Source organism: Callorhinchus milii, unplaced genomic scaffold (genome assembly GCF_018977255.1).
Source record: "Callorhinchus milii isolate IMCB2004 unplaced genomic scaffold, IMCB_Cmil_1.0 Scaffold7, whole genome shotgun sequence".
NCBI lineage: Eukaryota > Metazoa > Chordata > Chondrichthyes > Chimaeriformes > Callorhinchidae > Callorhinchus > Callorhinchus milii.
Window position 1 is genome coordinate 20,800,197 of NW_024704748.1, and position 26,352 is coordinate 20,826,548.

General features: G+C 38.2%; 1 protein-coding gene across 1 annotated transcript; it reads left to right on the top strand.

The window, feature by feature from the left end:
* The first annotated feature begins 23,691 nt into the window (after positions 1 to 23,691).
* LOC103180473 (homeobox expressed in ES cells 1) lies at positions 23,692 to 25,562 on the top strand. Its single transcript, XM_007896363.2, has 3 exons — positions 23,692 to 24,176; positions 24,642 to 24,850; positions 25,231 to 25,562. Exons 1-3 carry the CDS (start codon positions 23,843 to 23,845, stop codon positions 25,525 to 25,527), a joined length of 840 nt encoding a protein of 279 aa, XP_007894554.1. The 5' UTR covers positions 23,692 to 23,842; the 3' UTR covers positions 25,528 to 25,562.
* Positions 25,563 to 26,352: the final 790 nt, after the last annotated feature.

The following is a 26,352-nucleotide window of genomic DNA, read 5'->3' on the forward strand; positions in this document are numbered from 1 at the left end:
AAACCTTTATTCAAACATTCAAATTCTTCTACTGAGATTTAATCCTGTGAGCCAGAAATTACTGTATCTTCTGACACACAAGGTCATTTGTTGTCTTGAAAGTTCACAAGGACAGACCTCTGGATTACCCATTCTTTATCATTTCTGATACTAGAATGTTTAATGTCTTTCTGTTCAAAATATTTACAAAGTAACCTCAGAACTATGTGTGTCCTAGACACAAATGTCAGTGTGACTGAAATGGACAAGTTTAAAACGATAGCCTTACTGAACCAGCTATGTTTACGTCCCTAATTTTGTGTTCGCTTCTGCTTCTGGTTCTGCCTTCAGAAAAGATACACATTCAAGCCTCTTAAAATACAGCCTGATTATCAGTCTCAATAAACAATTGTGTTCCAATAAAACTGTGCCTGTTGCAGAGACATCAAGGTCAGAGCAGAGTCTGAGAGACCAAAGCTACCGTTTGCTCCCACCAAAAAAGAAGACAAACAAAGAAAGATAATCTGTTATTCTTTTAGCAGAGAATATAAAAGAATATTAGAGCAGTAAGTGTTTAATGTAAAGATGAAATTGGGTGATTGAGCAGCAATAGTCTTGAGCTACTACAATTTGCAAATGTGACAATGCACCATAAAGTTCTAATACATCGCTGAGTGAAACAAACTGAAATTTAGAGGTGTGTTTTTATATAATGTATATTGTACAAAATAAGTGAAAAAGTCAAGTGAAAAATACATGTGTGTGAAAAATGCTTGGTCTTGACTATGTTAGCTTTCTGGAGAGGAACCATCATCTATCCCACCCTACCTACCCCAGCAAGCATCAGGAAGAGAGCAGAAATGGAGAAATATTTTATCAAAAATATATAATCGAGATTAGAAGCCATGAACATATTACATTTATTAGCACAATATATCTTAAAACTACTCCTGTTGCCAGTATCAAAGTACTGCTTTATATAGCAGATTATTATTTTTAACTATTCATTTAGTAACCACAGAAACAGTTAGTGATAGAGAGAGCAATTAAAAAGCTGAGTGATAGGACATGGCATAGATGAGTAATTTCCTCACTCTCAAAGTAGAGCTCTCTGACCCACGTACCTGAGTCACCAGAGATAGCATTGTTAAAGAAAAACTATCTGCAACAGCTCATTAAAGTTACTAAATTCTATCCAGAGGTAGCCTTGCCTCCCCTGCATTGTTCAATGATACATGGGATTTTAGACAGTAATTGCCAATAAGAATCTGAAACTGAATTGCACCACAACTCACAGATAAATGTTAAGGCTGTGAAGTTATTGCTATATATGCATTTCACTGACAGACCTTCTAACATTTGAGTATGGTTTTGGTGTAATGTATATTTCTGTAACTTTATCTATCTAATGTACACATTTCGTTTTGCAATTGAGTACTGTAGCCTGTTTTGAGTATCAGGATAAGCTTTCAGAGAATTTTCTTAAACTGATTGTTTAGAATTTAACCACATGAGTTGATTTTTGCAAAGAAATAATATTTTCTCCCCAAATATTGAGTGTTTATCATTTTGTCACTTTCATTATAATAGTTATTTTGTGCTACGTTTCCACTCTGTAATATCCCTGATGTGCTCTGATAATTTTAAATCTTTTTTGTGTCCTTGTAAACTGCAAATTGTACTTTTTGCAAACAGACAACATAAATTGTGTCTGACATGGGGCTGATAAGGCAATATCTTCTGATGTATCTTCTAATTACAGTATCTTCCAATGTAACAACAAAAATGTAAGAATGGCGTTATCTCAGACTGTCATTTTTCAAAAATGTTTGCCACAACTTTATTTTGCTCAAATTCTGTCATTAATTGGAAAAGGTTTAAACAGTTATAAGTTGAACTTCTATGAAATCGTTGGTATATTGAAAACTGGTTGTGGTTAGCTTAGGGGTCAATTTCACATGATTACAGCTGAACAGATAGGATAAAAGATGATTGATGATGAATACTATTCGAGTAACAAAGCAGTTACAAACAATAATAATTAAATTGAAGATACACTGAAGAACATATAGCAAATAAGGAACAGTTACAGAGTGCAGAGGAATAAGATCACAAGTGTTAAAATAGAACAGCACTGTACCCCAAAGCAGAATGAAGTATATAAGATAACTTAGGTGACTGATCAGCCAGCAACCCAGATTAACAGAGATGGAGCAGCTGGTGCGAGGGCAAACTGACAAACAGATTTGGAAGGTTACCAGTTTATTATATTTCAGGCCTCGTGCATGAATAAGTTACAGATTTTGAAATTGTGTTCGCCCACAAAATATACAGTCAATTCACTTTACAGTATATTCTGTGAAGCGCTTTGAGACGTCTCAAAGTCGTGATAAGGCGCTATATCAAATGCAAGGGTTATTATTATTTATAAAGACTTGCTATATTCACTCTTACCAGGGTTGATGTAAATACATCTTTGTATTCAGACTTCAAATAAAGTAGACAATTTGTATGTTAAGATTTAAACTCACTAAATTCTGCCAAAGCAAAATTTCTTAGACTACACTGGACACGACTTCATAAAGCAATGTTCAAGATCACTCTGAGCCTTAAATTAATAAAAAAAATTACCAAATATAAAATATGCAGGGAATTGGTCCTGAAGAATAGAAAAAAGAACTTGAATTTTATCATGGCAAAATCATGTTGTATAAATCGTATCAAATCCAATTTAATCAATAATCTACACTGATTCAATGCATCTGATAATTCAATGCATCTGATAAGTGCGCATGTTGTGTGTGTGGTATTGGGTCAAGAGTAAATTTCCCACCTGGGTTCGATTCCCAACAGGGCAAAACCTTGGGCAAGTTTCCTTACTCCACATGCCTAATAATAATCCCTTAAGAAAAAAAACAATAATAAATTGGTCACTTCAATCCATAACTGTCTGTGGGACACTGTTGTGCGCAATTGGCGAACAAGTTGCATTTCGCATTTGCATTTCATGCATTTCGCCCACAAATGTAGAGTCAATTCACTTTACAGTATATTCTCTGAAGCACTTTAAGATGTCTTGAAGACATAAAAAGCGCAATATCAAATGCAAGGATTATTATTATTCATAGTGATTTGACGTGTCGCACAAAATGAAGTTCTTAAGCGCTCTGGGCCTCTACCCTGCGTGAAGGGCTCTATTTAAAAGCAAGTTGTAGTTATTCTTCTTCTGCACATGCGTTGACAGATCAAGACTAAGTCTCCTGGGATTCAATGCAGCCGGCGACATGCATCGATGGATCAGGATGTCATTTCCCGCAATTCAAGACAGCCAGTTAGTGTGGCAGTAATGGAGGGCAGGATTGTGGCATTACATTTAGGAGATGATTGATTCAAAGAAGTGGTTTTGATAGGAAACTGAATCTGACTCAGGGGCATGTATAACTTAGGCAATTATATAATTTATAAAGAAAAGATTTGCTGCATAGCACAGATGTATATGATGTGGAACTGAAATTGCACAACCTTCTGATGTAGCAGTGGGACTCCAAATAATGCAATGATATGCACTTATTACATTAAATAAATATTTGTTAGTTGAATCAAACTCCTGGTCAAATTTAGCATATGTGAAGAAATTAATCATTTTCTGTGCCCTCAAAGATTCCATGGAATAACTCCTCTAACTTGCTGTATATGTCTATAAGGACAACTGTCAGTTTAAAGTATGCCATTTGAAATAGCATTCTGTAGAGTTGTAGTATCTAAGGCTTTTGCTTCACAGTTGCTACATCAAGTGTCATCTTCTCTAGAAGGAAAGAGAAGAAAAAAGCATTATAAAAATGCACTTCAAATGTGTTATTCATGCAGTAGCTCAATCACTGTCTGAATAAGCACATTTCCTATGTTTATTACATTTTTGTCCAATCACTTTTGTACCAAATTTCCCTCCCCCACCCCCAGCTAATCTGTTCAACCAGTACTGTAATGTTAATAATATTAATTGTTGTTATGAGATACTGTGTTGTAGTATTGACCCTGCATACATTACATTCCACTCAAAAGGCTCCCAAACATAGGTAAGTGAACATTGAGGATGAACGAAAACACTGCCATCAAAGAGAGAAAATCACAAACGTGCAGATTAAAAGAATGCTCCAGGCCACATTAAACAAAAGAAGTGAACAAGCCTGACCAATAATTCAACCAAGATTGTAAAGTCGCCCTGGGGTTCATCTCCTTCATTCACCACTTGTCTTTTTCCCACCTTTTTTTATTTGGAGATTTTTAAAATGACAATAGAAACTGATGGTACAAATAGGTCGCTACGCTGAACACAACAAGCACGGCTAAGGACGCCATCGACAATATTCATAAATGCACTGGGGTGAAAAATGCAATGTTTCATAATAGAATCAATGCGACAATTATTACCCCATAATGACAACTGCAAAAAGAAACATGAAGACTTTTCAATCGTATAAAAATGGGAACTCTTGCATTTATTGCTAGGTTAATTAAAATAGAGGGATATATATATATAAAAACCATTTCCGAGGTAGCACAAAAGGTTGTAAAAGTACAAGGTTAAAAGAGAAACAATCTATGCCCAAACTATACATTGTATCCTGAGATATTATTTTGTAGCAGAAATCTATCTAATTTGTTCTCGAAACAAATGACATTTTCTGCTTCCACTGTCTCCCTAGGGAGCCTGTTCCATAAGTTTACTACTCTCTCATAGACACAGTACTTATTAGACACTAGACATAGTGTCTGGAGAAACTTTGCTTGGTTCACAAAGCAGAGTGAGTTAACCTCTCTGAAACTGCAAAACATGCAGACCACCTCCTGGAAGAACACAGTGGAAGGCTTGCCAAGAACCAGACGATGGGACAGAACCGATGATCAACTTAAGCGGCTTATTCATGGTTCCAAAGTCATCTCCATAGAGAATTTCAAAGGCAATGCAATGGATCCAAATTAATGGTATTTCTTTAGATCTTCAAAATAATAAAAATTATCAACAGCAGTTTCAAACATCTGGACCCCTTGGGTTGACCCAAAATGCAAAGCAAATCATAACTCCTCTGTATCCACCTCCAACATATGTTTAATTCTGGAGGAATTCACCATTTTCGACAGGATTTTAGCACATATTTGCAATCTTAATCGTAATTTCTTGGAAAGGGAGCTGAACATATCTACGGTCGAAGAGGCAGGGCTTTAGACGTCAACAACAACAAGATTGCATTTGTAGAGCGCCTTTCACATCGGGAGGACGTCCCAAGGCGCTGGACAATTGGGTCGGGACCTGAGCAGGGGGGAAATGGTCAGGGTGTTAGGAGAGGGAAGGGAGGGAGCGAGGAGGGGGTAGAGAGTCGAGAGGGGAGCTGAAGGCACGGTTGAAGAGAAAGGTCTTGAGTCCGGCCTTGAAGGAGAAAAGGGAGGAAGCAAGGCGGAGGTACTGGAGGATGGAGTTCCAGAACCTAAAAGCTGAGAGGCTGAAAGCCCGGCCACCGATGGTAGGGCGGTTAGGGCGGGGGATGTGGAGCAGACCGGAGCCAGACTAACGGAGGGTACAGGCAGGTAAGTAGGGGATAGTAGGTAGAGGTAGGAGGGAGCAAGGCCGTGAATGGCCTTGTAGGTGAGGATGAGGATCTCGAATTCGATCCTCTGGTGGATGAAGGAGGTAAGGAGGCAAGGGAGGGAGCAAGGTGACCAGATCAGAGCTCTCCTCCTCTCCCAAATAATAAATGATATAGTAATCCTAGGATTTGATATAGCGCTTTATCATGTCTTCGAGACGTCTGAAAGTGCTTCACAGAATATATTGTAAAGTGATTTGACTGTATATTATGTGGCAAAACACGACAGCTAATTGCGCACAACAGTGACCCACAATCATTCGTGGATTGAGTGACCAATTTATTTTATTTTTTTGAAAGATTACCCTCGGAAAAGCGATCTGCCAATCAACTAACAACTAGATTCCTACTTACTGCTAGGTAAACAGAGGCTTGTGGAGACTTGCTCAAAGTTTGGAGCATAGGGTCTTGAACTGACATAATCTAGGCTGACACTCCAATGCAGTGCTGGGGATGTGTTGCATTGTCATAGGTGTTGTCCATTGAATAAGACGTTAAACCAAAGTCCCATCTGCCTGTTCAAGGAGACATTAAAGATCCCATGGCACTAGTGAAAGAGAGAACAGAGTTTTTCCCTGTGTCTTGGCCAACAATCCCCCAAACAGAATTAGTCACTCATTTCATGGCTGTTTGCAGGACATTGCTGTGCCCAATTGGCTGTTTAAGAGACATGGTTTCACTCCAGTGATGTCTCTGTACCATTGACCCACAATTACATAAGTAAAACTGCCTGATAGGCTGATCTAGTCCCTGTGTTTCATGGATCCAGGTGCTATCAGGTCAAATGATATGATACCAATCAAAGTAACATCACTTCTGGTTGCCACCAATAATACAGCCCTCATTGTTTCGCCTCCTACCTTCTCGTCTTGCCCCAGACTATTCCAGATTGCCATTTGCAATAATATTTTGATTGGGCATGCTGAAATGTTGACATGATTCTGTACAGAATTTATATATTATATCAATGTGTTGGCAAAAATAAATATATACATTGTTTGCAGAATAACACTAAAAAATGCTGGTCAACAATTTCCCGGATAAAATTGCTTATTCACTTTGTGGCTGTTTGTGGGATATTGCTGTACAAGGATTGACTGCTGCATTCGCTTGCAGAATGCACAGGAAATACACTTAGCAGTGAATCCTTTGAAGCACTTCAAGACACAGTCCCGATGTGTAAAATCATCTATAAAATGTAAGGATTTGTTTTAACTTTCCAAAAAGGCTTCTCTTAAAGATGAGAAAATCAAGCACATAGGGAAAAAATTAAATTTTCCCTATTCCCAAAGTAGCAGCAAGAATAAACTCACCCGCATTGCATTCGAAATCCTGTTTCCATCAAAAAGATGTCAAGAATTTTTAAATAGATATTCATAATAGATATTCATAAGCTTCTGTAGTAAACAGAACATTTCTGTAGAGGTGTCTGTAGATATGTTGAATCTAATTTGAGATAATTCTTAAAGAAATTTTTAGCAGTTGCTCATGCTGCACTATCAACTCGATTCCTATGCTCTGGATAAGATTTGACTGCTACGGACTGCCAGACATGGTTTATGTTGCCATCACTTTGAGTTAGAACTAAAGAGAGAGCACAACACTGTTGGAATGATGTACTCAGAATAGCAGCTTCAAATCAGAACCACTCAGCCATGTCCTGTTCTCTGCAGAGCAATAAAAAACATAATTCTTTTGGTCCAATTTAACATAGCTTCCTTTGATTGTGAAATGCAACTGGCAAGCAATGATGTAATAAGTTTAGTTTGCTATGCTCAGGTATGTAAGTCAGTCTTTCCAGGGACAGACAACATACTAGATTATTTTGTCAATGGGAGTTGGGTGAGAGCTAAACAGTGAGGCATTGTAGGGTACATTTTCTGACTATTAACGAGGGACATGTTTACCCTGATGCTGGTCTAATATTAATAAGAAATACTCCCTGGGAGAACTGGAAACGGAGTCAAATTTATATTGCCAAATACCTTGTTTATAATGCAGATTGGTTTCTACAGCTTCTTGAGCAGTTAGATTTATATGAAAACAAGATATATATAACCTTGGACAAGTTTCCTTACTTCACACACCTAATAATAATCCCTCCAAAACAAAACAATAATAAATTGGTCATTTTCAATCTGCCGCGTTTCGCTCACAAATATACTGTCAATTCACTTTACAGTCTATTCTGTGAAGCGTTTTGAGACGTCGACAATACGTGAAAAGCGTTATATCAAATGCAAGGATTATTATTATTATATAGATATATGAAAAAAATAGAAGCAGCTGTGAGATGTTAATAGTAATTCTTTACAACTATTTTTAAAAAACTACTGATGATGACATGAACCTTTTAATTGGGGGTATAATCAGGTAGAAAGAAGAGTTCATGATGCCACCCATAGCAACTCACAATAATTCATTACCAAACATTCCGGGTATTTATTTTTAGCCAAAGTAGCTGGTTAGAAAACTGACCTTTGAACCATTTTGATGCAATTCAGGAGTGAACACTGAGGTTGTTAATGTCTTGTGTGTATCTGCAAAATCACAAGAGATGTCCAGCTGATGAAGGCCCTTCAGCAACAAGCACTCTGGGACACTAGCCTGTGTGAGGTGTGCTATATAAATGCAAGTTGTTATTCTTGACTAAGACAAGTAGCCAGGAAAGGTGGTAGAGGCCAGGACACAGGACTCAATGAAAAATCAGCTTGATGCAATGATGGGGGCAAAATAAAGTGGATGTCTGGAGGATGAGATTGGATGGGCCGAAGGGCATTCTTCATCCCAGACTAATCTTGTGACCTTGTGATCTTGTGATCTTGTTCTTTTCCTTCTATTCAACTTGTATTGCCTTGCTGTGCTGACAACAGTTCAGACCCACATGGGGCTAACACCAAGCATCATTTCCCAAATCAATTTTCATTATGCGTTGTACAAATGACACAAGCTAATCATGTTGTTCAGAACAAAGCCTCTGGCATCAGAAATTGTCTGGCACGAATCTCATGGGAACAAGTCTGTGAAGACTATCTCTTTCCTCCCCTTTTCACTAATAATTGTGTTAGATACATTTGCTTATCTACTAGTGCCACATTGTTAAACATATACAGTAGCCAAGCACACATGTTACACAGTCAAAATAATTTGAAACCATTGTAAAATAATGAATACTCTGCTGTTAATCTGACCTGTTTATCAATAATTAAGACACATATTTACAACAATATTTTTTGTTGTTAAATAATTTTCCCAACTATCATAAAATTAATAAGCGGAAGCACTGACTAAAACATATGCAATGAAACCCACTTGATGGATATTAATCAAGAATATTGCCTGAAACCTACAATGAAAAACAAAAGGGTGATATACTATTGCTAGCAATATGACTAGTTTGGTTGGATAGACTACTTTCAAAACAAATCCTCAGTATTTTACTGCCCTTTCACAAACTCAGATTCACTAAAGATAAAAAATAAACTAAATAGAAGCAGCAGTGAGATGTTAATAGTAATCCTTTACAACTATTTTTAAAACACTACTGATGATGACAGCAACCTTTTAATTGGGGGTATAATCAGAAAGAAGAGTTCATGATGCCACCCATAACAACTCACTGTAATTCATTACCAAACATTCCGGGTATTTATTTTTGGCCAAAGTAGCTGGTTAGAAAATTGACCTTTGAACCATTTTGGTGCAATTCATGAGTGAACACTGAGGTTGTTAATGTCTTGTGTGTATCTACTTCCAGTTTATTTGGTACTTTACTTAAATAAGCTGACTAGTTTCCAATACCTGCAACTGTTCATATTGTATATTTTTTAAAGCTAATATAAATGATATAGTATTCTAAATCTGATAAACATGAAGGAACCTCAGTAATTACTGTATATAACAAACTATATATTTGTTGTTGAATTATCACTTTTTACCAACAGGCTACTTACTACACTTCCCAAACCAGTTGATTTTGCAGTGTTAATAGATGGTACTGTAACTAGCAGGGTATGCAACATAATCTTAATTCATTGCAAAGTAGCTTAGAAAAGTGTGCTTGTAAGTAAAAGAGCTTGCTGTTCTCAGGATTTAGTGCTGCACAAACTAATAAGGGAAATCTGTAGACAGGGCACATTTTCCAGTTAAACAGAACCTTTTCTAATCTTGGTCCGACTTGTACAGACACAATAGCCTCAGTTCTCAGTGAGACTTTAAGGAATGGTAGTCAAATCTATGTCCAGCTTTGACCTGTTTCCATTGTTCCTTCTCTAGAGGAGGACAGAGTCATATATTACTGCAATTGTTGAACTTTGTATTTGCAGAAAGCTCAGCAAAAACCCACGGGCAATCAACTATAATCAGTTTAATAAACATCCCTCTGTCTCCTCCAATGACCTAGTCAGTGAGGGCAGAAGGTTGTAGATTTGATTTCTGGTTTGTGCTGAGTAAGCTGATCTTAGCCAGGGCACCAGTAAAATTATTATTATTGGCATTCATTCCTTTGGGCTTGAGGGAAAAATCAGCCATGGTTCCCCTTTCTCATCACCTTCCAGTGATGCCCCATGGAATCTGCACAGATGAGTACATTAATAGTCATGTGATACCTCCACAGTTAACAATTTATAGCAAAATTCAGTCTTGATGTTCAACATGAAGGAAGATTCCTTGTGAAGTACTCTGAAACCATACTCAGAGGAACAAATTGGGAATAAAATATTCGCCAGAAGGAACTTAAATATCCCCTTCTGAAGGTGTGACTTCAGATGACAAAAGCTGAAAAATTAACTGCTGTCCTTGTATATTTCTTTAAACTCTTCCTGTACTGAGTTAAAAGGACTAAATATTTAGTCTCTTCACATGAGTACATCAAAGTCAAACCCTGACATCTCAACCAGCAGCACATGCATCTCAGCACTCCATAGCAATTCAAAGAGCTTGCAAGGAATATTCGTGGTAATGCCTGACACATTGTTGTTTTTACGTGTAGAGCTTTCTTCTGGACAATGTTATTCCTCCACACATCATGGAATGAGTTAAAGGAAAAGAGAAAAATGAAATATGTGGGGAATAAATTAAAGTTATTGGAAGCATTTCCTTTAATGGGCAATGTAACACTAACCCAAACAAGGTTACAGGTCGCAGTATCTCTAAAATTTGTCTTCTCATTGCTGAAGACAGCATATGTATGATCCATATTCTTTCCAGGTTGATAAAAATGATCTGGATGATACCTAGCATATGAAATTGCAGCACATGATGTAGAATAACAGAATGATGTGTGAAAGGGGTAGTGCACAGTATTTAGAAAATTGCCATCTGCTGCCACCTTGTGACATTTATAAGCAATTATTCATTGTTAAATTGTTTCTTAATACCATATCTTAAATACCTTCTCTTCAAGTAAATAATACAGTAGAAACCGCTGCTTATAGTGTATCAAAACTAACATGAGAATTAATTTTATTATTTTTATTACGTATTAATTTTCTTCTTACCATTTAATTTGAATCCAGTCATTAAAAAGAAATAAAGAGCATGCTTCTTTGTTACAATGGGATTATATTATAGAGTAAGTGCATCTAAATAGCTATTCTGTGTTTCCTTAAACATGAAAACAATGTAATGAATGAAAAATAATGTGCTGCTTCTACTTATGTTGTGTGAAGGAGATGTACCTTCATTCTTATTTATTTAAATTAATGCTAGTTACCCTCGTAGCTGTAGAATCTAGGATTCTAAATTTAAATAATTATTTAGGTGGTTCATTTTTAGAAAATTTTGCTGGTAAAAGTCCAATAACTATTCTCACCATCCTCTAATCCGCCTCTGGGTCAGGAAGATTGGCAGAAAGAATGGCAGATATGACAGTGAGCATGTGCTGCTATCACTATTCAAAATGTTATCTGAAAACCTGTGGCATTGCTGGGGGTGTCAATACATAACAATCCTTCCTTCCCTCAACTTCATTAAAATAATGGTCCTATGTATGAATTCTTATTTGGAAAATGTGCGGATGCAATATTGCAACATTTATTATTGAACAGCTGTGTGAAAATGCTGCTCAGGTCTAACAGAAAGAAAGCCCCACATTAGAACTTTGAGCTCATAGTCTGGGCTGCGAATATAGTGCAGTGATGGGGGAAGTACTGCATTGCCAGAGGTGCTATTCTTCAGTTGAGACATTCAACCGTAGTTCAATCTGCCAGGTAGATCTTACGGTACTATTCAAATAGAGATAGGAGTTTATCCCAGTAACCCTTCAGCTAAATTGCTCGTTCATGTCTTTGCTGTTTGTAGGACACTGCTGTGTCAAAGTAGCTACTCAGTCACCTACAGTGAGATGCAGTGGGTTGCTGGTACACTTTCTAGGGTATGAGCTATGCACTAAAAGCCAGAATTCCATTGCATTTCCAGTGTATTGCAGGTCCACGCTGTATCTTTATTATATATATGTATGTGGGTCTGATTATCACAATAATAATAGTAATAATCCTTGCATTTGATACAGTGCTTTTCACATCTTCGAGATGTCTTAAAGCGCTTCACAAAATATACTGTAAGGTGAATTGACTGCATATTTTGTGGGCGTAATGCAACAGCCGCAGTGTCCCATGAACAGTCATGGATTGAGTGACCAAATTATTATTGCTTTTTTTTCTTGAGGGATTATTATCAGGCATATGTGGAGTAAGGAAACTTGCCCAAGTTTTCGCCCTGCCAGGAATCGAACCCAGGTCCTGTAGCTCTAACCATTGAGTTCATAGATTGTATTCCTCATCTGTGATTACTTAGCAGATCTCAAATTGGGCAATAATTAGGATACTATAATTAGCCTTGGTGCCTCAGATCTTTCTCCTGATCACTATTTGCTATCGCTTTTCTGAGGCGAATAAGAATTCAGTCACTCAATCCACGACTGTTTTTGGGAAACTGCTGTGCGCAATTGGTGCCGTGTTTTGCCAACAAAATATACAGTCAACCCACTTTACAGTATATTCTGTGAAACGCTTTGAGATGTCTTAACGGCGTGATAAGGCGCTATAACAAATGCAAGGATTACTATTATTATTATTATTTAATGATACCTGCTAGAAAGTGTGCATGTGTGGACATCAGGTGCCAATAGGATCAGGCTCAGCTGTATTGCCCACCATGGTTGAATAACTTGCTAAATTTCAGTCTAGCTTCAGACATAACAAATAAATAAATACTTGGGCAAGGAGCCTGAAAGTTAGTTGTGGCCATGGGAATACATCTCAGTGAGGGTCACTGCCTTCAAGTGAGAAGTGGAGAAACTGGTGAAAAGTAAATGAAATGAAAAAAAGTTGATAACTTGGTATTTTATAAGAAACACATGCCTAAAATAATTGAACTGAAAGTTGAAAGCTATGGCTACACTTGTCTTCACAGTTCTGTAATAACAGAGTAGGAATATCCTGGTAAAAGGAAATGTGCATTCAGTCCTTGTAGGTCCACATCAATTATATTAAATTTATTGATTGCTGTGTAGGAGTTGGTCCCAGGACCTCTATTCAGAGCTTTGCTCCATTGACCCCATGATCTCACTTTCAGGACCATTATCCTGAGCATGACTTGCCTCCTCTGCATTCTTGTTAGAAAAAGTGCAATCTGAAAAATAGTAAGATCAAGTAACGTTTTATCTTAATAGCTAGTTGAAGTTTCTATGCCATTGCACTGTAGGAATGGCAACAGTAGAACTGATGTTGCATTTAGCATTTATCTTGCAGATGCTTGAGAACCTAATCAAATAAAACTTCTTCTCAGAAGCCTGAGATTGCTGGTGCGTGGAATTCATACCATTGTGCAGTGAAATCTAAGGCTATGTGAATTAAGCTTGAATTTGTTTTGAAGTTGATACTTGCAACATTTTGTTTTGATGGTGAATCTTTCCCAAATTCAGCTAAGATCCAGACAGACCAGCAATATCGAAACTGCTCCATGTACAGCATAGTGCTGCTGATGATAAGGAGACTGCTGTAAGCAGCAGTGCTGAAAGAACTCAGGCAGCACAGGTACCACGGCAGCACTCCCAGAAACGCTTCATGCAACATATCATTTGGTGCTGTACAACAGAGTAACAAATATTGTCCTCAACCTCCTTAGGCTCTCCCTCAGACTCACCGAACCAGTGCACCATCTAGGCGTCCAGTTCGACCATCAGCTATCCTTCCTCCCCCACATCTAGTTCCTGACCAGGACCGCCTTCCTCCACCTCTGCCACATTGCCCGCTTCCGACTGTACTTTACCCCAAATGCAACCAAAACCCTGTACATGCGTTTGTCTCCTCCTGGCTGGATTACTCAAACGCACTCCTCAACGGTCTCCCCAGCTCCACTATTGAGAAAAGCCAACTCATTCAGAACTCTGCCGCCCGCATAGTTACCCCGCCCAAACTCCGTACCCACATCTCACCAGTTCTGGCCAGGCTCTACTGGCTCCCCATCACCAAACGGATCGACTTCAGGATAATAATAATAATAATAATAATCCTTGCATTTGATATAGCGCTTTTCACGTCGGGAGGACGTCCCAAAGCGCTTCACAGAACACACTGTAAAGTGAATTGACTATATTTGTGGGCGAACGCAGCAGCCAATTGCGCACAGCAATGTGCCACAAACAGTCGTAGATTGAAAATGACCAATTTATTATTGTTTTTGGTTTTTGGAGGGATTATTATTAGGTGTGTGGAGTAAGGAAACTTGCCCAAGGTTTTGCCCTGCCTGGAATTGAATTCAGGTCTCTCACTTGCAAAGCGAGTGCTCTAACCACTGAGCTACAGGACTCCGCACAATCCTCACAATCATCTTCAAATCCATTCACTCCTTGGCACATCCCCATGTCTCTGACCTCCTCACTCCCCAATCCACCACCCGGCACCTCCGCTTTACTGGCACCAGCCTCATGCTTCTCCCTCGCACCCTTCTCCACTCTTGGAGGTCACGCTTTCAGCCATTACGCCCCGAAACTGTGGAACACTGTCACTCAATCCTTCCGCTTTGCCCCCTCTCTCCCCTTTTTCAAGTATCGCCTGAAAACCTTCCTTTTTGACAGTGCTCATGGTCATCTCCGCGTACCCCGCCCACCCCCGCCACCCACCGGCTCGGAGTCAGGCTCTGTCACTGTTAAGTGCTCAGAGATGCAACCCTGCATGGAGGGCGTTATATAAGTGCAAGTTGTTGTTGTATTGTGCCCTTAAGTGTAAAATTATTTATTTTAATTTTTCTCAATTATAATAATAATAATCCTTGCATTAAGGTGGTAGAGTAAGGGTATCTTATCTGCAACTCGTCTATACCTATGTTCAGCTGTCCTGGAAGGTAACATGTTATGCCACTATTGCCTCTAAATCATAATTTTAATGGAAATAAAGCTATTAAACTTTTTACTTCAAACTAGTTATAAAGTTGCAGTGACTTTGGCACATAACTGAAGTTGTTACTTCTTTATATTGGCGAATATCCAGTCATTGTTCAGAAAGACTGTGGGTTGGATCTCTGCATGCTTGGAACAGAGAGAGGAACTGTGTGAACATTCAAGCTGTGAACATTGAGCGATCCACCGGTAATAAGGGAGGCATGGCATGGCACAGCTCCCGGCTCCTGATCAGACTTTGGAAAACTTTCCCAGTCTATTCCTCAGTAACTAGGCATGTCCCACAACATACTTTATAGTACTTTATTATACTGTATTTTACAAAATATTTTACATTAATATTTCAAAACAGTACATTTTTAAAAGCTCAGTTTTTGTCTTTTGTCAATGGTACCAAACTTCGTCTCGTCCCCTCCTTTCCCATTTTCAAGTCTCTGCTGAAGACCTTTCTTTTCGACTGCGCCTTTGGTCACCTTCCTCCCCCTCTCCCCGGCTCGGCCCCGGGATCAGTTACTATGAAGCGCTCTGAGACGCCGTCCGGCGTGGAGGGCACTATATAAATCCAAGTTGTTGTTGTTGTTGTTGAAGAGACATACAATATATTTATCCATCATCAGGACTATGGCCAAAGAAGTAAAAACAAAAATGCTTAACACCATATTCAAATCTGTTCAACGTGTTTTATAAATAACAATAAGCGGAAGGGATTTGAAAGAGTAATGAAATGCTGATGTTTAGAAGATGTTCTCACATTTCTCTTATGGTTTGTACCACTTGAACCCAGGAACAAAAGTATAGCTTTGTAATCAGTCCATTCATCATTCTATATTTTCTAGTTCACCAGGATTTTTGCAAAGATAATACACATAACAGCTATTCCTCCTCTAATAATATAGAACAATCCAATTCAAAATAACATTTGCATAGTTGGAAGGACGTCTCCCGAACTGGGAGTCGGGATCAGAAAGAGTGGAGGGCAGAAGAGTGGCCGAAGGCTCGGTCGAAGAGGAGAGTTTTGAGACGCGCCTTGAAGGAGGCAAGGGAGAGAGCGAGGCAAAGGGAATGTGGGATGGAGTTCCATAGGGTGGGGGCAGAAAGGCTGAAGACCCGGTCGCTGATGATGGAGCGGGACAGGCAGGGGAAGTGGAGCAAGCCAGAGCCTGCTGAGTGTAGGGAGCGGAACCCTGAACCCTGAGAGTTCACACAAATCACACTGGAAACCTGTTGCTAATGTTACATTCAACTGAACACTGGTAATTAAAACTGGCATTATACTCAAAATGCCATTTCAAGCTGGCTCCAGGCACCAAATCAGTACAAATGTATCTTCATAAATTAGATCATTGATACTGGTCAGTCAAATACCAGTACTAGAGGTACAAAACTAGCAACAGAGCTCTGTGATTGCATATCTGCTTCTGGAAGACTGAGGTCAAATGACACACTGCAATTCTCCACCAGCATTTTTTGTAGCTATCATTGCTCTATTTCATCAATAATTTCTTTGCTTAATTTTACATTTACAAAAGTCTTCCTAATCTTGTTCTAGATGTATTTATTCCATCAGGTATTCATTTCATGTTTTTGTACAAAATGTGTCTGTGGTCACCAGCTAGCAGTTAAAATATCATTAAGAGCACCATAGAATTTTACTATAGTTTTATATGAGTTGAAATGCTTGAAAGAGAGGTTAAGATGTCATCCACTCAAAACATTGGATTTTAACTGGATTTTTTGCGGGTAAATGTTAGTTGGGTGGAGATCTCATATATTAAGAACATAAGAAGTAGGAGCAGGAGTAGGCCATTCGGCCCCACGAGCCTGTCCCGCCATTCAATAAGATCATGGTTGATCTATTCTAACTCCACCTACCCGCCTTATCCCCATATCCCTTAATCCCTTTATCCGCAAGAAATCTATCAATCTCAGTCTTGAAATGTTCAAGGACTGAGCATCTACAGCTTCCATAAATTCACTACCCTCTGAGTGAAGAAGTTTTTCCTCAACTCAGTGTGAAAGGGCTTACCCTTAATTTTAAGACTGTGACCCCTGGTTATAGTTTCTCCAACCAGGGGAAAAAGTCTCCCACTATCTATTCTGTCGTGCCCCTTTGTAATCTTATAGATTTCTATAAGATCACCTCTCATTCGCCTATATTCTAGTGAATATAGGCCTAAATTGCTCAACCTATCCTCATAACTCATCCCCCTCATCCCAGGTACTAACCTAGTGAATCTACGTTGTACCCCCTCCAAGGCGAGTACATCCTTTCTTAAATAAGGAGACCAAGACTGCATACAATACTCTAGGTGCGGTCTCACCAAGGCTCTATACAGTTGCAGCAAGACTTCCCTACTCTTATATTCTAACCCTTTTGTAACAAATGCCAACATACCGTTAACCTTCCTAATTGCTTGCTGTACCTGCAAACTAACTTTTTGTGACTGGTGTACAAGGACACCTCTGAATGCTAACACTATCTAGTCTCTCCCCTTCTAGAAAAATAATCTGCTCTACTGTTTTTGCCACCTAGGTGGATGACTTCACACTTTCCTACATTATACTTCATCTGCCACCTATTTGCCCACTCACCTAGCCTATCTATATCTTGTTGCATGTTTTTAATGTCATCCTCGGTGTTTACTCTCCCTCCTAGTTTAGTGTCATCTGCGAATTTGGATATATTAAGTTTGATGTCCTCATCTAGATCGTTGATGTAGATTGTAAATAGTTGAGGCCCAAGCACTGATCCTTGTGGCACTCCACTGGTCACATCCCGCCAATCCGAGAAGGACCCATTCATCCCTACTCTTTGTTTTCTTCCCGTTAGCCATTCTTCAATCCATGCTAATATATTCCCCTTAATTCCATGGGCCCTAATCTTGTGGATCAACTTTTTATGCGGCACCTTATCGAATGCCTTTTGGAAATTTAAATACACTACATCCACTGATTCCCCCCTATCTAATCTACTTGAGATGTCCTCAAAAAAATCTAAAAGATTTGTTAAGCATGACTTCCCTTTTGTAAAGCCATGCTGACTCTGTCTAATCATATTGTGATCCTCTAAATATCCCACTACGACATCCTTAATTAAGGATTCTAGAATTTTCCCTACCACCGATGTCAGACTAACTGGTCTATAGTTCCCCATCTTTTCTCTCCCACCCTTCTTAAATAGTGGTGTGACATTTGCGATCTTCCAATCAATGGGAACTGTTCCAGAATCCAAAGAATTTCGGAAGAGCAGACACAAGACCTCCACTATCTCATGAGCTACCTCTTTTAAAACCAACCCTAAGGACAACAGATATTTTGACAGGGAGGAAAATCGGATCTTGGACATATGTACAAGAACATTTTGGGGGGAAAAAGTATCAAGATTACATTTATTTCTCTCATCCTTTCTTAAAGACATTGACTCGTGCACCACAAACTTTCTGAGATCTCACCTAACTGCCCATTCTTCATGTGTAAATTAAACAGGCAAATCAACCGTGGTGAGGAGGGAGGAATATCATAGCCATGCCTGATTCTGTCTTCATCCAACACCCACACACTTTAAACTTTCCACCAAGGGTCAGTGGATATAGATCGAAAGTTGGATTCCCTTGACTGATTTATGGATCCCCCTCTTCAGTTCAAAGGCAGTTCTAATGACCTTACTAAAGCTTCAGCTGAGATCAGCTACCTCACCACAGAGCAGCAAAAAATATACAAATATCTACATTTGTTTCATTCTTTACATTTTAACTGTCCAAAATGCTGATATGATATACTTTTCTCCCCTAAACAGTGCCATAGAAATTATTTAAGTCTTTGTATATTTTTTAAAACTTTAGGAATCTGCAGTGTTAATAAATATCAATTAATATAGTACATGTAGTTCCAATTGGAAATAAATTAGATGTTTATTTTCCAGATCTTTAACGAGGTCCCATGTTAGGACAAATCAAGAAAATTTCACAAGTGATATTCTTAAAAATGATTTTGATTTAATATTGGACTTAATGCTGCATTTTAAATGCAACATCACTTTATTAATAGACTTGTTATGTGGAAATAATCATTGAATCATGTAACACCACTTTTCTCGTCCTTGGCATCCAGAAGATTTGCTTGTACAGCAGTAAAAAGCCTTGCACATTGGCCTTGATGCCTGCGCCCTGCCATATCTGCTGGAAGGAAGGCAGAGAGATAAGACAAAAATTACTGTAAACTCCTTGGAACTAGGAGTTCTCTATTATATAATCATCTCGGATAGATTGAGGCATAGGATGTATCAACAGATGATAATAAAAGCAAGCTCTTAGAGTACAAAACAGACCCTGTTAACAATATAGTTCTCTCCCTCCCCAGTTTCTCCCCCCAATTAGACATTGCAGAACACGCCCCCCTCCCCCCCCCCCCCCCCGCCTATCATTGATATGCAGTATTCAATTTCAACTAGAGCTTCGTACTGAACAATCTTGCAGGTGCAGGAGAGACCTTGGCCCATGTCTGAGGCTCATTTTTTTTTTCGAAAACAGTTACACTGTGTTGTTAAATAAACTCAAGGTCTTTCAGATGGAATAAATGTGGATGAGAAACAGCTTTGCTGTATTCGGCCTGCAGTCTGCTACAAGAGCGGTGAGTACTATTTTTGTAAAGGGAGGCAATGGTAGTAATTCCTAAATCAGAATAATATCTCTTAAGTTATACAGCTTAATACACACACACATATATATAACTATATATGTGTATATGTTAAAAAAAATTACTTTGAATGTTTAGACTTAATAAACTTATTAATTTCTTGAATTGAATATAAACCTTACCTGTTATTTAACTACGATTTTAGAATATTCCACATTTAAATGGTTTGTACTACATAGAATCTTAAGAGATGTTCATCTACATCTATATGTCTCGTGAAGGAGTTACTTTGTGACCAGAATATTTTCCAAAATGCATTTTGTAATTTTTATCAATTTGTTTCAGTTTGTAAGAAATTTGATTTTGTAGTGAAGAGTGCAGTATAGTGTGCAGTAAGAACCATTCGATTAATTGAATTGACATGATGCTTCAGTTTTTATTAGAATAATTCAGAAAGGATAGGTTTCATAGCTTAGACTTGAATAAGCTAGAGAAAAAGCAACTGTTCCATTTTAACAGGCATTTCTTTTATTACAGGACTGGACACAGGCATCCAAAATTGATCCATTACTCATTGTTCCTTTTTCCTATGCACATACCTCTTTGAGAATTAGGTCTAAAGAGGCATAGGGCATGGGAAAATGGGGCAATTGAGGCTGCATCTGATCCTTAAAGCAAGCTTCATGTCTTCCAGGAACAGACACCAGCCTTCCATCTGCTCCTGATTAATCATTTCTCCCATAATAAAGTGTATATTTTTATAGAACAGTGTTTGTATAGAAATTGAACAAATGTATCTTTATGACCAAAACATATTATCATGTGTTTCCTTCCTAATAAACAGAACTTTGCATTCAAAAGAGAGTCTACATTTTTCTCCTCAGGCTCTTAATTTGTTTTGTATATTTTTATAGAACAATGTTTGTATGGAAATTGAACTGTTAGATCTTCGTTACCTCGATATATTATCATGTGTTTCCTTCCTAATAAAAAGAACTTTGCATTCAAAAGAGAGCCTGCATTTTTCTCCTCCGACTTGTAAGCTGTTTTCCATGGAAGTAATTGCAAACGCTATTGTCATGCTAAGTTTGTATTGCCTAGTTATCTGCATAAAGCAAATAACATTAACTAAATTAAATGTTTTTGTCAACTAAGTTCAACAAATCTTGTATATGAGAATCTTTTGAAGTGCTTATTATATAGTTTCAAAATAAATAATAAATAACCCTTGCATTTGATATAGCACCTTATGTCGTCAAGACATCTCAAAGAGCTTCACAGTGGATTGGATATATTTTGTGGGCACATTGTTGTATGTAGGTTATACAATAACCCAGCACTGTAATGTTAGTTACTCATCAATATAATGTTATGCTGATCTAAAACTCCAACAAAGACTTTAAAAGTATCCTCTTTTAAACCTGCATTTATTTATTGGCTTTTATTGTTTTAATTCCCTGCAGGCAGGTGATAAACTTTTGTTTCGCTTTCCAACTATCTCCCCCATTTTTCCATGAAAAGTTGTGTCTTGTTGGACTATCATTTCCATAGCTGTGTACAGCTCTCTGATAACTTGCCAAGGTAACCATTCTTTCTATGCAAACTCTGACAGAAATTGCAGGAAAGGGAGAGGGAGCATCTGTGTTGAGCATTGAGATTAACACTTTCCAGCATGAACCCACACTTGTTTCCCCTCCCAATTGCCCTGCCTACTCCAACCCCATTTTTCTCAAAATATTTTCTCTTCACACTTAAAAAAAAATTATTTTAAAAACACATTTTGTACAGTAAACATTAACTTTTTTTCCTATGTTTACCATGTAATCTTTAAATGGAGTTCATAGATATATTAGGGTGAACTTTTAAAATCCCTTTCCCAGTAGTTCTGCTTATCAAGGAAAGTGCACACCTTAATTTCTACAGTTATTACCAAAGCATATTTTTCCTTAAATAAATTAATAATGGAGCCTATTTCCTAACAACCCAAAGGCCCTGTGAGGCAGCTGTTGACACTTTAACTGAAGAAACAGACCTCTGGTTTGTCAGATATTTGGAAAATCTGCTGGTTTTTACACTAACAGGCTAATATAAGAACTTTGTGATCTAAATTATTTCACAACAGCAGTTTCTAATCATCTCATTAAGTAACTTGGTAAAACACTTTATTTGAATCATACATTCAACAATTGTAGAAAAATACATGGAAGTTATTCGTTATGTTTACAAATAAAGTTATGAGAGTTGTCAAATTCTGGTAAAGAATTATATTAAAATTGCTATCCAGATAAGACAAACCCCGACAATAAGCCTCTGATCTTCAGACACAAAGCACTCAATCTGCTGGAGGTAGAAATTCCACCTGGGTCTAGATGTACTCTATTAGCATTTCAGAGTATCCAGAATTTAGCCAATTCTAAAATACTTTAACAGACTTCGGTTTTATATCAAAAAACTACAGGTTAACCATCTTCCAAATAAATTGTTGAATTCAATAATTCACTTTTAAATACTCAGGAAGTACAATGTATACCCAATGGACGTATCCCCTTAGATGCTAAAACTGTTTAAGGGGAGGTTTCTGTACATTTTGAGTATTTTATAACCAAAGACTGTTATAACACACTGCATATTCAAGTACACGTGCATTATGATTTAACAATTGATTGTAAAAAATAAAGAATATTTAGGATATTTTCAGTAAGATTATGAGAACGTGCCCAAAATGACGACATTCACTTGTAATCAAGGCAACTTAGCATATCTCGTGTGGGAAGCCAGTACATCAGAAGACAGCATTTGTTTTGTTATCCTTTGATGTGCATTCTCTATAATATAAATTAACGGAGAATGAATTGGTGTACTGTAATATATTCCTTGAGGCATTTAATCTGAAGTGGACAGGATGCAGATTTATGGCTGTCAGTGTTGGAAGTTAAATCACTTTTGTCTTTGCTAAGCAATTGATTGATTGGAATAGGGTCATGCAGAACACCATGTCCTTTGGAAGGAATGCTAAAGGCTCATTGCAAAGGTGCATGCAAAGGTGTACGAGATTTGAATGACTTTCAAACACTTTTGCAATGAAACGCCCACGGATTCTAATCAAACTATAAGCGAACTCTGCTTTTCCAGATTGTCACCTCTCGACTGTTCGTACGGAAGGAACAGACACAGTGCATTTACAGCTGAGAAATAATCACGTCGTTTTTGAAATGTGAGTTACATTCAGTTATGCACTGTACAACCAGCACTTTTACACAATCATTTCTTTGTCCATCGCCTAACAAATGGATTAGAAAGCGAATCGGCCATCATTCCCGACAGACTGCGAGGCTGACACTTTTTTCTTCTCTTTCTTTCTGTTGACAATTTACCCCCAAAAATGCTCATCTCTGCGACAGAAGCGAAGTTGTGAAATATAAACTGGCGCGGGTTGCATTTCTTTTCTAAAAAAAAAGCGTCAACAGTTCATTTGCAAAGGATAATTCCGATCATTTCAAAGATAACTTTATGAAAAAGCGATGTGAATGCTGCCAAGTTCTTGCTGAAGCAAAATAGCGCAGTCAGTTATCCTTTAACATCTGGATTGTTTAATTCAACATCTACATTAACATCTACATCTGCATAAAAAGTCGCAGAAAGGTTTTTAGAGAGTTTTCCTGTCTTCTTGATCACTTGCACTGTCAAAAGCCAGGTCCATTTAAAAAAAATACAGGTACATGCAAACACTATCTTGAAGACAACGTGCAGATGCCCCTAATTTTAACACAACCGATAAAAAAGGGAGAGTGAGTGACCTGGGTTTGCAACTGCTGTCACGATGCTCAACAAAAAAAATGTTCCTGTTTTCCCAGCCCGTTAAGGTAAATGTCTGAAAGTTTTTTTTCTGATGGTTTTGTCAGGATTATTGTGCTGCCACCAATTGATCACTAAGAGTTATTATATTGATAATGTTCCTGTATTTCTATTTGAACCTGGTGCAGCATTTCAATACCCCACCACCCCCGACCCCCCACACCCCAATCTGTCGGGAAGACTCGATTCGAGTATCCAAAGCTCCATCGGATGTTACAAACCTCTGAAAAGGAGCTGATTACCTGTGACCCGAGCTATTATCTGTGGCCATCCTTGCTTTGATGTGGACAGGCATATTTACTGGCCGACGCAGGGAAACGTTTCAGAAATGCCCAGTGTTTCCCAAGGAGCTGAAGCTTTCGAGAAGTCTCCTCCGGTTGCTGTTTGGGAGATGCTAAAAAAAGGTGCGTTTTCGGTGGAATGGCTGTCTCGGAGCAGCCAGAAACTCAACAGAGAACTGTCTCAACAAGACGTGGAGAGCCAGAGCTGTTCCAGCAACAGCACTCGCGGGGGGCAACACATAACAAGTCGCACAGCTATTCGTGAATCCGGAAAGTTGTGTGAAAACGCAAACCCCCAAACCAACTGCACGAAACTGATGGTGAACTCGACACACGATCGCGACCTGGAAGAAGCTCAACAGAGATCCTATGAAACTATTCGTAAGTCATTTCTATTTCGTAACAAAAGAGCGGAGGAGTCATTCAAAACATCCCTTTCGCTCTACCGTTCACGAAACCTGATCACTGAGAAGTCAGAGCTGCTTTGTGCAGTTGATAACTTTTTTTTCTCAGTCTCTGAATGTTTATACAGAGTGATCTGAATCTTTACAGTGTTATAGGTTAACCGTTGTCACATTAAATACAATGACGAGCGCTATCTATCGTTAGCTGAGCAGCAAAAGATATAACATTGCGACACTTTCGTTCACTGGATGCTTATTAAAGTGTGTAAGAAATCCGTTAAAGTTTCACGTGTCTAACAGAAAAAAAAACAGTTCTGTTGTGAAAAAAAAGGGGGGGAACCTGAGAAGGTTTTTGCAAAAGGTTTTTGCATGTGACATTACAGAGATCAAACACAACAGCGCGATTGCAATCAGTTAGGATTGTGCATGTGTTTCTGTGCAGTGGCTGAGGCTCTCGGAGAGGCAAAGAATTCCAATGACATGGAAGAGGCTCTCCCTGCATCCAAGGATTGGACTGATCGACGTCGACCCCGAACTATTTTCAGTGTGCAACAGCTGAGCATACTCGAGACCAGTTTCCAACACCAACCATATCCAGGAACCTGCCAAAGGCAGAGGCTGGCAGGAGCCCTCAGCCTTTCAGAGACACAGGTGAGTGTGAGGACAGCTCCCACAGGCGTTCACAGGTCTGTGTATTGGGCCACAAAATATACAGTCAATTCACTTCACAGTATATTCTGTGAAGCGCTTTGAGCCATCTCGAAGGCGTGATAAAATGCTATATCAAATGCAAGGATTATTATTACTTATTACAGAGGTGATTGAAATAATACTAAGCCCACCTTGTGTTTCTGTTTGTGTTTAATGTTTCTTTGACACCATAAGTGTTTGTTGTGTTAAGTTAAAATTTAAAATATGCAACATTAAATACTTGTTTGGTTGAATTAGTGGCTAAGTATTGGCTCCTATTAGGTAAAATTACTACTATAATGGAAATGTTTTGCTTGAAATTTTTTTTTGCTTTTTGTTAGGTAAAAACATGGTTTCAAAATCGTCGAATGAAACTCAAGCAACAACTCCAAGATGCTCAGGCTGAAGCTCTGAAATCCAGAATGTTCCATCAGTATTTGTCCTGTCAATCTCACTCCAATTTCAGTTTTTATCCCCTGTCAGATTCCAAATATTTTCCTCATCATACTGTATTTGGATCTCCCCTTGCCCTGACTTCTTTCTCTGATTACTTTGCACTACATCTGGGCAATCCATTTAGCAACCATTACCAAAATCCAATCGAAATAAAAACAGCTCCTAGAAGATTTCATCCATAGCTCACTATTTAAAATAAAGGAGACCTATGACAAAAAAAAGGTATTACAAAAGCAAAAATTCTAATGCCCACCCGTTGTGCAATACATCATGTTGTATTTATTCTGTCATGTACTTTTTGTGTTTTGCAGGATATTGTGTGTACATATTAAATCTCCTGCATTTACAGTATTGTCAAAATTACAATGATCAGTTGTACTCAGTCCAAATAAATGAAAGTTATGTTTGTGCTAATGAGGGAAATTAGCATTGTTTTCAATTTCTGTGGCCCAGAGTGCGATCATTTCAACCTAATGGAATATTTTGGTACAGTAACAGAATGTTTACAAGGAAAATGACCTGTTGTGAGATTGCCCACAAATAATTCCTGGCAGTGCCACAATTTCCAGAATAAAAAGTTCCCTTTACTACACTTACTACACACTGTACACTCAGTAAAATATACAAAACCACCATAGTTTGTTTCAGTTAGTTTTGTAAATTAATTTCTTTTCGTATCTTATTTCCTGACATACACAGTCTGCTCCTGACGATAGTATCTCTATGGTTCAATGTCATTTGATATTTCACTCAATGATACTTGACTCAAGAAGCCATTTTCCACAAATGAGTGTTCTACAGGCCATGACCACAAAATATAAATGGACCTCCATCATTACACACTATTGTATTCCTAAAAAAGACCCATCTGACTGCAATCAGAAGTGGAAATCCTCCCTATTTTGCCTTGAAGCAAAGTCTCTGGACAGTGACCAATAACATCGAAATCTCTGTGTTAATGGAGGGAATTTTTTTCCAGGGTTCCTATAACTGGTCGCTCTCCAGAG